This window comes from Dermochelys coriacea, chromosome 7 (genome assembly GCF_009764565.3).
Source record: "Dermochelys coriacea isolate rDerCor1 chromosome 7, rDerCor1.pri.v4, whole genome shotgun sequence".
Lineage (NCBI taxonomy): Eukaryota > Metazoa > Chordata > Testudines > Dermochelyidae > Dermochelys > Dermochelys coriacea.
Window position 1 is genome coordinate 9,595,517 of NC_050074.1, and position 11,986 is coordinate 9,607,502.

Here is an 11,986-nt window from a genome sequence, read left to right on the forward strand (position 1 = left end):
CAAAGGTTTAATCACTATAACCAAAGTGTTCTCCATGGCTGTGTATATTGAGGGATTTGAGAAAAGGTTTTAGCATTTGATAATATGTTTTCCAATAACGTGAAGGGTCATTTTTCACATTTCTCTTCCAGATGAAAATTTCCTTAGTTCTGTCCAAGCCTTCTGTGGTTTAAGAAAAGGCTTTTGACACTTAATAGACAATGCTTCTCCTTTTCTTTTTCTTTTTTTCTTTTACTTCAGACAAATATACAGACACTTTAAAAGCCGTATTGTAGTGCTGTAATTGAGACACTGTTCAGCTCTGGCAATTACAGGATTTTTAGGTGTAATTTTTTCAAAAAGTATTCATTACAAGTTACATTTTACCTAATTTTTGAAATCTTAAAGATGTAGGGGGTTTTGGGTTATGTTGTTTATTTGTTTTTGTTCTTTTAATAACATGAAGCAAAGTTTTTTTTTTCCCCCTCACACACTTTTTCTCTTTCTCTCTCTCTCGCACACTCTTTATTATGCAATTTTCAGTGCAAGTTAATACTGAGCAAAAACTCAAGTGGATGACATTAATTGGGAGTGGTCAAATTCCTTAGACCACTGAAGCCAATCAGAGTAAGAAGTGAAGGATTTTAACCCAGAAGTTTAACTGTAATAATGAAAATATGATGTACATGAAATTAAGAAAAACAAGTTAAATATTTTAATCCATAAAGAGGAGAAAAATATCACAGAGTTCAATTGCAAATATCTTTATTTTGATTCTTAATCTGGTCTTTACTTCTGTATGCTGGCTCTGTTTATTATTATTATTTATTATTTATTTATATATTACTACTAATAATAATTGTAATTCCATTCTTAGCTCATTGTAATCCACAGATTACTTAAATAACATCCTATTTCTGAACTAGGATTTACTCACACCAGTACCAACAGCTCAACATTGCTGATCCAGTGTCTAGGTCTAGTGACTCTACACCAGCTTCCAGGGCCAGGAGGACTGAATGAAGTTAGCAAAGCTGTAGCAAGAACTGGCAAGGCAGACCTAGTGTTAACAATAGAGGTAGGAAGCAGAGAGGCTTTTAGCTGCAATGAATTAATTTTTATATACAGGTTGGAGCTCCTGGGGCTCACCAGAATCAGAAAATATTGGTCATGTTTCAATATACTTTCTGGCTGAGAAATATATTGGTACCCTTTATTAATATAGCTGGAATATTAGTGTCACATTCAGAATAACCGCGGTTAAAGAAGCACTTACGTTATAAGCTTTCGGGTGTTTAAAACTTCCTGCAAAAAATTACCTGTTGGGCTGAAATTTCTGCTGCTTGTTAACTATACTTATTTAACAAGCAGGAGAAATTTCAGCTCAACGGGTAACTTTTTTTGCAGGAAATTTTGCAGGAATGAAAATAAATATATATATATATTCATTTTATGTATATATAAAAACATTTTTGCAGAGAGTATAGTAAAACTTCATGTTAGCTGTGAGTTGTCTGAAAATGGAGAAAAGGTATACTGATGCTTAGAAGGGAAAAATCCATTCAGAGGATTTTCTTTTTCTATCATTAACCAAAACTGGATTTAATTTTAATAATTCTTACTCATCCTAGACTTTTTGGTCCCACACCTTCAAACTCTCTCTATATGGGAATCCTATTGTAATAAGGGAGACTTTTGTTCATTGAAGGCTGCCAATGCTCAGTGAGGAAAAGAGCTTTTGCTATACCTGAGGAACCCTGGTTTAGGCATACTAGTTATGAATATTTGATAATCACATATGGTCTGTCTGGAAGCCCACTCAAATCAACAGGAGTTTTTCCATTATGTTCAATGGGGTTCGGATCAGGCGTATATTGTCCATGATTTTCTTGGATTATTATTAACAATGTACAAGGTAGGGAGCTCTTGATACATACATGCTGGCACTTGCACGTACTTAAAAAACTGCATGTTGAACTCAAATGCACTTGTGTTCATTTCAATGACTGGATATTCAAATTCATTTCTCCGCTGACATGGAAATGTGGAATACATATTTCAGTCTCATTCTGTACATTAAAGAAAGGTTCTGGCCTGTCCACAGATATGTTCACACAATCCCCATGAGTCAAATCTTCCATTCCTAGCTCACAATCTGATTTTGAAAGGTGCTGGGCATCTTCTGCTCCCATTGCATTCATTTTTAAGTGCTCAGCACTTCACAATTTCAGGCCCGGTTCCTCTCTGGGGCAATAGGCCCACTGACGATGCTGAATGCTTTGCTGGGTGGAAGAGTAAGGGTCTGGTCCAGTTTTAAAGATCTACCTGAATGCTGAAGTGAACCTGGCATATAGACTTTATTATAACATGCAACTATTTCAATAAAAGGACCCCATGGAACCCCAGAAATGTGCACATAGGCCTCAGTTCAGCAAAGCACTTAAGCATGTGCTTTATTTTAAGCTGACAAGTACTCCTGCTGAAGTCAATGGAACTGTCGGATGCTTATAGTGGAGCACTTGGGTCCCACTTCAGGAAAGCTTGCAAGCACAAACTTGAGTCCATCCTTCTTCCTGAACGGTGATGTGTTCTGGAATCAGGAACATGCTGAAGTGCTTTGTTGGATCCTGGCTATATCAGTGTCCTTGTATCTCCACATAGTCACATCTGACCTCAAGCGTTCTTTCAACATGCCAACATTCACGCTTTTTTTTCTTTTCCTTTCTTGTCAGCTTTCATCAATTTATTTTTGTAAATGAGCATATAAAACATAGCATAGCAGCAGTGCATACAATGTAAAATGTATCCGTGCATACAATGTTATGGCAGGGATTTTTGCATAATTTATTGAATTTCTGAATTCTCTTGCTGACCAGGTGTCCCTGCCTCACATTTTAGATAATTCACCAATACAGCCTCTTTCTTTTTGGGAAGGATACTGAGGATAGGGGAAGTTGGAGAGTGAGTTACAGAGAAGTTCCTTCCTAGATTGTAGATTCACAAGACAAATTTTGTTTGGATCCAACCCAGATCACAAATAGCCAATGCGCTATCCAATTGGCAGTGTTAAAAACCTATCAGCCCTTGACACTGCATGCCAGAATCTTATGAATATATTAGATTTTGCTCTCAAGTGATATTATTAACATAGGGCCTCATCCTGATACCACTGAAATCAGTGACAAAATTCCTCTGATCACCAGTAGATCTGTCCCAGACACTACAAAGTGAGAGGAAAAATAAAACTCCACATTAAATTAACCCATCTTCATCAAGAACAGTAGACACAACATACAATACCTAATAGCTGCTGAACTGGAAAGATAAGTGTTAATGTCCCATGAGAATAAAATATTGTGTTGATTGATTTTGCAGCTAAATTGCTAATTATGTAAAGTTAAACAAATCATATGCTTAAAATTTATTACTTATTTTAGTGCAAAAAACTGGCATTGATGCTACATGAAGGTGATGAAAATTGGAGCATTCCATAGTTGGGGAAATTGCAAAATAGTTCAAGAGAAACTTTTAGTAACGTTTTGTGTCTCAAATGCCTCCTAATTGGTCACATTGTATGCTGGGCTACATTCACCCTGTCTTGGGCCACTTTTAATTTCTGCCCAGTGTCCTGGTGGCAGGAAGCCCAACTAGAGGAGAGTTGAAACAGCATTAAATGGTTGCAACTTCTCATTTGAGGATCTATGGGAGAACAGCACATCCTCAAAACTGGACGAAACTGGCAGGTGAGAGGGCAAGACCAGAATGAGAAATGGATGCAATTGTTCAGTTGGGTAGCAACCACTGGGGCTTATATAGAGTCCAGGTAACAACTTACAGCTGCCCTCTTTCAGCTGAAACCCTGAGGGACAGTAGGGGTAAACTCTATCTGGGACAGTGCCCCCCATTTAATCAAGCTGCCTTGACAATGTTTGTACATGCATTAATACAACAATCAATAATATATGACATTTTCTATTTCACAAGTGATAGAAAATACTACACATATGCAATGTGGCTGAGTAGACATTATAAGAGAATCTTTGCTTTTTTGGCATGTCCTGATTGCGTGCTTGATTTTGCAAATTTTGAATTGCATTCATACCCCTCCCCCCAAAAAATTTCATTCCAGTTTGTTTTTAAAGGGGGGAGAACTTCAGATTGGTGCTCTATTTGGTTAGGGCAATTTGAGCTGGAGCTTGAATTCTAAGTTCCTTGAACAGCAACTATGGTCAAACCTGAATTATCTGAACCCTAGTGAACCAAAATTCTCAGTCATCTGGGGGTCAGATGTGTCCTCTAAAGTTTGATTTGAAGCCCATATCCTGCGGAGCTTCTGATTTGCATAGCAACACAGTAGGCCAGGCCTGTAAGCCTGTACTAATCAGCTGTGCTAATCAGTGCTCTCACTGGCTTGCTCATGTAACACTCTCTGTTGTCTTTTCTCTGAAGACCTTGTCAACAATGTCAGTAGAAGCTAACTGGCCTGAGTTTCCCAACAACTCAGGTTCCACACACAACTAACACCATCTCTATGCATAGCTATTTAGCCTCCTTGACTAATAAGTTCTGCTTCGCCAGCAGAATGTGTCAGCTCCTTGCTCTGTGGAGATTCCAATGTGCCTCAAGCTCCTTAACCTGGATCCCGTGCAAGCGCCATCACCCCTGGTTCCAGGGATATTAAGATTCTCAAGCTTATGATCTCCTGCTTCATCTGCAGTCTAAGGCACTACAGAGCCTGTCATGTTATTGGATAGGTGTATGGAGTAGGAAGGAGGCACCATGTGCAATGAAAGAGGGGCTGAGCTACTGTCTAGACTAGAGGCAGCTATAAGATGCCCAGTATCTAGAGTTGGTCTGAAAGGAGTACAGGAGGTGGTGAAGCAAATCAAAATTTCCACATGTGCCCCAATTATAGATGGTGTGCAAACCATTGCTAGGGGAGTACACACACACACAAAAGTAGTGTGAGATTGCAGCATAGGAAAAAGCTAAGCACCACTATATCACCCAAAGGCTTCCCAATTAAGCAGCATTACTGTCCCCATTAAGCAGCAGTCATTGCTGTTAAGTATCTTTGGATTTAAATGTAATTCCTTGAGAGAGGTCCCAATTAAGTGGATCTCCTGATTAAACATTTTCTGATTAAGTGGAGTGTACTTAATTCATTCAGATTAATAACTCATATGAAAGAAATCAAGTTACACCGAGAGGGAAGGTTCCTCCCTCCCCCCATATGGGGATTGAACACACATAATTCCAGTTAAATGATTTTTCCCACTCACTCTCATTGTGGAGATGCTTTAGGCAATTGTATTTTGTTTTTGTTTTTTAATGTCTCAAATTGCTCTAAGAAAAGGAGTACTTGTGGCACCTTAGAGACTAACAAATTTATTAGAGCATAAGCTTTCGTGAGCTACAGCTCACTTCATCTGAAACCTGTCAAATTGCTCTATACATCAACAATGAATACTGATGTTCATGTCTAACCTTAAGGAACCAGCAGTTTGATAAAACATTGACATGCAACAGAAAGTACTGATAGGCCCAGCACTGCATATTAGATGAGGTAGGGAATTAATGCATTGGCACTTGTCTTTGCTGGAACTGGTTAGAAGCCAACTAAAATCTGCCTAAAAGGGTTCTACAACATTAAATTGCCCAACTTGGCACCAAGCCTTTCCCAGAAGATGTGTACTATCAATGACATGCTTAATATTTATAGTATCAGTATGTGTGTTTGCAACTTTAAGTTGTGTGCTACATCTTTTTCTCTCGATAAAAATTGCCTGTAATATTTTTTTCATCAGACCTCTTACTCTTGAAACAAAATTAAAGGAAGGGCAGCTGAAGGCACTGGTTCAATGATTTATAGTTTGCTCTGACTATATTTAGTCTCCATGTTATCTGTTTGAAGTTGGTTGATGAATATACATATATTATTTTTATTAAGATGTATTATTTTTACTTTATATGGGAATGATGCATTATTTTTCTTAATCTGAGTCCTCTTCTTAGTAAAACAAAACCCTAATTTAAAAATGCTGGTGTTTGCTAATTAGGGTATCAAAACACTATAGAGGCATGGAAACCTAGAACCAGATCCTGTGAATGTTTGCCAACAGATATAGTGCTTGGTGTAAATCAAGAGTAACTTTGTTGAATTCAGTGGATATACACCAGTTTTACACTAAAACTCCGGTTTTCTCTCCAGAAAACCAGTGCTAAACAGGTGGGAGGGAGACTGTGCTTAGGAGAAATAAGTAGACTGTCTACAAGTTATACTGGAATTTATTCTATTGTATTACTTTGTGAGAGCTCAATCAATTTGTCCTTGCTCAGCATTTCTGAATAGTTATGGTTTTTATTGACAATTACAAGCAAAAATAAAGCTGGTATTTAAAGTGTGTCCCGTTACTAAAAATGGAAATGTTAGGGGTATTCTGAATTCCTTCCACCTAGTAATGCAGTAAATCGAAGATTTCAGGCTTCCTTTAAAACAAAAGGTAAATCGCATACCCAGAATCCAGTGTGTTTCTTGGATCTCTTTCCTTGGAAGTATAAATTGGGATGATGACGTTTCAGAACAAAACATTATTTTTATACTTTGTTCATTTCATATTTATCACTAGCTTGTTTGCTAATTTTCATTTGCAAGAGGCAATTCTTCCAGCTAACTGGGTGCCTCAATGGGCCACTGATTTCTTTGAAGTGACAGTCTGTAAATATGCATAAAAAAGAGATGCAATTAGTGTGTGTGGTTCAGTGCAGCCTGATTTCATTGGCAAGTTTACCCACAGTGTTGATAAGCTACATTATCTAGAAAATTGGCCCGCTGAAAAACAGCACCTCTGATTGCCAGCAAAGGTTCCAGATAACAGGGTGCTGAAGAGAAATATAATTGAGGTTGAATATGTTAACCAAGGTGTCACATGCTCCTTAGAAGAGCTAATTTATCAGCATGTTGGAATTTTTATTAACGTTTGGAATGCATTTCTACCACACTAATGAAGTGGAATTGGCAGTTCAGGTTTTAGTTATTGTCGTTTCTGAGAAGTTAAATGTAATTCCTCGTTAGATACAGTTATGTAAATATATTTGTTCAGCGACTGAAAAAATGACACATTTCACAAAATACAAATATGTTGTTAAGGAGGAGTATGACAAATCAGTGCTAGTTAAAGTCATCAAAGCCAGCCAAATATTAGTACTGTAATGTGCATTCTACGGTTTTCACTCATTTTTAGGGCATGTGAGGGAAATGAACTTAGCAGAGTTTTAATGCGTTCTGTAGTTGGCTCATTCATGTGAAACAATCCAGCTTAGTACACGTTTTGTTAACTGGTCATGCTGTTTATTTAATGGGGGGTTATACTTGGCATATTTTTCTTAACTTTTTCCTTTCCCTGCCCCCTTTTCATCTTAAAGTGAATTTAGTGCTGTGAAAGGTGCTGCTGGATTTTGTTTTCGGTATTTTGGCATATGGAAACTTGGACTGTTTTCAGTTTCTGAACTGTATGCAAACATGTTGTGTAACATTAGGCTGTGCATTGATGAAAAAGAAATTGGTAAATGGAACACGTTTCCAAAATGCAGAGACAGACTGGTTGTGCTCATTTTGTTTCTACGATATGTTTGTTTTCTATAGGAAAATGTAAATTGGGTACTCTGGCAAGTAACCAAAGATAATGGGGCACCTATGTTAGCCAACAATACAAACGATGAGTGCTCTCTTTAAGAGGAAACTGCTAAGTCGATTTATCAACAGTGAAAGACAGGAAGGGACAGCCATGATTGAAGTTTGTGTTTGTAACTCCTTAGCAGAGCTACATGATGTCTAACATTGGTGGGGTGCTGGACCAATTTGTACAGTGGGGATATTGAACGAAACTGTAAACCCTGTATATAATGGAAACTACTTCAAGCCAGGAGGTGCAGTAGCAGCACAACCGGCACCACTAGTTCCAGCACCTATGAAAACTGGGATCTTACTTTATTATTTCATGGTTTTCTTTTCGCAATGGCATTTTGTATTCCCATCATTATTTGTTTTATTGTTATAAGTGCTATGTATGAAAAATGTAACTGTGCGTGTATTATTTTTAGGGGAATTGTAGACACGCCGCTGATCCATTCTGAAGATCTGAAGCCTCTGGTACAGTGTTGGCTAACAGATATTCCTGCTGGGAAGCTGGCTCAAGTGACAGACTTGCAGGCGGCTGTAGTATACCTGGCATCTGAAGCTTCAGATTACATGACAGGCCACAATTTGGCCATAGAAGGTGGTCAAAGCTTGTGGTAGAAAAGAACGGAGCAGCTTTCTTCGTTGTAGCACTTCTAATGCATGAGCACAAGAGTGGGAAGTAGACAGGAAAGAATCCTGATTCTCACCATAGTCTACAAGCGAAGATGCTCCCAGATGCACCCAGAGAATTCTTAGTTCCTCGCAGAATTGGGTTACTTACATGTAAATAAAATAAAATAAAAATATATCTTTTCAAAAGTTTATGCATAAAACACTTCAGAAAACAGATAAGGTAGTTAAACCAGTGCTTCCTTGTTTAAAATGTTGTTTGAAGACCGGTCTACTCATCTAGTCTAGAAATAATTTTGTAGGAAAAATGTATGTAATCCTTTATTTACACTAAGTTTTTGAGACTTTACATTCTGCATTCAATCTTTGTGAAGTTAGTACTTAAAAGAATGTAGGTAAGTTTACAACAGGTAAGGCCTCAGCTGGTATTTAGTTTAACAGGGGAACATTTTTTTTAAAGCAAACATTAGTTGGTCTGTGCGGCATGCTTTTTTTGGGTGTTTTTTATTCATGTTGTATCAGTGACATCTGTGAATTGTTTAACTTCCCCCCGCCTCTCTCCCGAATATTAAATGTGACCTCACAAAATAAATTGATTGCATTTGATCCTGAATGTTGCCATTTTATATTTACTCATGTATTTGTCACAGTATTTTTATATATACACACAAACACACTCTCACTCACACACATACACTCCTCTGCCAGAAAATTATGTATTTTACAGAGAATTATGTTTTGCAAATATAATGGCTCTGATTTAAAGTCCATTGAAGTGAATGGGGGACATTCAAATGCTTAAATTAAGCATATGCACTCTTGGGGTCTTTTTTTCCCTTTGTCAGGCAAAGGTGAGCTAAAGTTTTACTGAAACTTTTTTTGTTTTTGTAAAATTCCTGAGAACTGCAAGTTCTCTGACATGAATCAATAATAATTCCAATGATTAATGCAATTACATCATTGGAAAAACCCGCATGGGCAATAGAATAAGGCTCATTGTTTAGAGACAGTAAAGTATGGCACAATAATAATGACAGTACTCTGCATTTATATAGTCTCCCATCTGAGGACTTTTAAGCTGAGCCTCTGTGATTAAAGAAAATTTATTTGCAAGAATTCACTTGCAAATCCTTGTCATTTGTTTTTCATTTGGCAGCCATACGTTACTGTAACATAAATAATTGCGGATGGATGTCATTACTTTTATTAGTAATATATGTCCACACGCTGGCTACCCATTATTGTGGTGAATTGCTATAATTGTTTCAGACTTGACATTCACCATCATGTTGTTAGCTATGTGTTTTGCCAACGTATTGTCATACTGGATAAAGTGTAAGAAGATACCTGTCTTCATTAAGGTTTCTGTGAGACCACTGATACCTAATAAATATTTCATGTTTCATGTAGATTCATTTTACTGGAGAGTGTTGATGTTAAGACTAGAGCTTGTTGGCTTGGAAAACTTGCCTCGTGTGCATGATCTATTTTATTGACAATGCTTGGCAAACTCATAAGCTTCTGGAAAGCTTAATTATGGGAGAAATTGTTAAGCAAAACAATTAAGGACTTAAACATTTTATTATTTTTCTGGGCTCACAAACTCTTGTCTTTCTATTAGCTCCCACACTTGCCTCATTCCGTGTCATTTTCTGGAGGGTTTTGTGCGATTCTCTCATCTCTCTGGCTGGCTTTTCATCCCAAGGTGCACACATTGGTGAACTCATCAGGAGCGATTCCAAGTGATCCTAGAGGGGCTTGTATATCATGAGTTGGACCTTTGGTGAACAGCTTGTTGCAGCTCCTGCTGAAAGGGTAAAATAGCAAACTTCAGCTAATCTGAAGCACAAACCACAGTCACCACTGGCGCTTTAATTGAACTCCTTGCTTTCAGTCTCAGCAGATAGACCAAGGACTGATTTCAGAGTAGCAGCCGTGTTAGTCTGTATTTGCAAAAAAGAAAAGGAGTACTTGTGGCACCTTAGAGACTAACAAATTTATTTGAGCATAAGCTTTCGTGAGCTTATGCTCAAATAAATTTGTTAGTCTCTAAGGTGCCACAAGTACTCCTTTTCTTTTCACCAAGGACTGAGTAAGCCATGAAGACTGAACTAACCTTTCATGTCTAGAGATGGTCGCTCCAGGTTAACATGGAAGCATGTTGGTAAGTTGTTATAGGAAGCTTGAATTTCAGCTGCCTGGGCTTTATCTGTTCTGGGGAGCGGAGGCTTCACAGCAAGATGGATACTCTGGGAATTTTCATAAGCTACACGTTCACTTTAAATCAAAACAAAAACCCAGACAACCAAAATGAGAGGCTGCATTTTTCAAAATTCAAATTCTCCCTTAATTAATGAGCTCCAGCTATTTGGATCCAGAGCCTGTCTTCCTCCAGTCTGTTACCTTCCATGTTCTCCTTTTGAATGTGTGGGGAAGGGCAAGGAGGAGAGAGGTAGGACATTTAGAATCATAGAAGATTAGGGTTGGAAGAAACCTCAGGAGGTCATCTAGTTCAATTCTCTGCTCAAAGCAGGATCAACCCCAACTAAATCGTCCCAGCCAAGGCTTTGTCAAGCCTGACCTTAAAAACCTCTAAGGATGGAGATTCCACCACCTCCCTAGGTAACCCATTCCAGTGCTTCACCACCCTCCTAGTGAAATAGTGTTTCCTAATATCCAACCTAGACCTCCTCCATGGCAACTTGAGACCATTACTCCTTGTTCTGTCATCTGCCACCACTGAGAACAGCCTAGCTCCATCCTCTTTGGAACCCCCTTCAGGTAGTTGAAGGCTGCTATCAAATCCCCCCTCACTCTTCTCTTCTGCAGACTAAATAAGCCCAGTTCCCTCAGCCTCTCCTCATTAGTCATGTGCCCCAACCCCATAATCATTTTCATTGCCCTCCGCTGGTCTCTCTCCAATTTGTCCACATCCTTTCTGTAGTGGGCAGGAGACCAAAACTGAATGCAATACTCCAGACGTAGCCTCACCAGTGCCAAATAGAGGGGAATAATCACTTCCCTTGATCTGCTGCCAATGCTCCTACTAATACAGCCCAATATGCCATTGGCCTTCTTGGCAACAAGGGCACACTGCTGATTCATTTCCAGCTTCTCGTCCACTGTAATCCCCAGGTCCTTTTCTGAAGAACAGCTGCTTAGCCAGTTGGTCCCCAGCTTGTAGCGGTGCATGGAATTCTTCCGTCTTAAGTGCAGGACTCTGCACTTGTCCTTGTTGAACCTCATCAGATTTCTTTTGGCCCAATCCTCCAATTTGTCTAGATCACTCTGGACCCTATCCCTACCCTCCAGCATATCTACCACTCCCCACAGCTTAGTGTCATCCGCGAACTTGCTGAGTGTGCAATCCATCCCATCATCCAGATAATTTAATAAAGATTTTGAATGAAACCAGCCCCAGGACTGACCCCTGGGGTACTCCGCTTGATACTGGCTGCCAACTAGACATCGAGCCATTGATCATTACCCATTGAGCTTGACACTCTAGCCAGCTTTCTATCCACCATATAGTCCATTCATCCAATCCATACTTCTTTAACTTGCTGGCCAGAATACTGTGGGAGACTGTATCAAAAGTCAAGTCAAGATGTATCACGTCCACTGCTGTCCCCATATCCACAGAGCCAGTTATCTCATCATAGAAGGCAATCAGGTTGGTCAGGCATGACTTGCCCT

At 38.8% G+C, this 11,986-nt stretch overlaps 1 protein-coding gene across 1 annotated transcript in view; it reads left to right on the forward strand.

The window, feature by feature from the left end:
* The window catches only part of LOC119858417, a 42,386-nt gene extending 34,060 nt beyond the window's left edge, over positions 1 to 8,326 (forward strand). Inside the window, exon 11 of the mRNA XM_043518638.1 lies at positions 8,083 to 8,326. Coding sequence (XP_043374573.1) covers positions 8,083 to 8,278 — 196 coding nt within the window. The 3' untranslated portion in view covers positions 8,279 to 8,326. The remainder of the gene's footprint in view (positions 1 to 8,082) is intronic.
* The last annotated feature ends 3,660 nt before the right edge of the window (positions 8,327 to 11,986 follow it).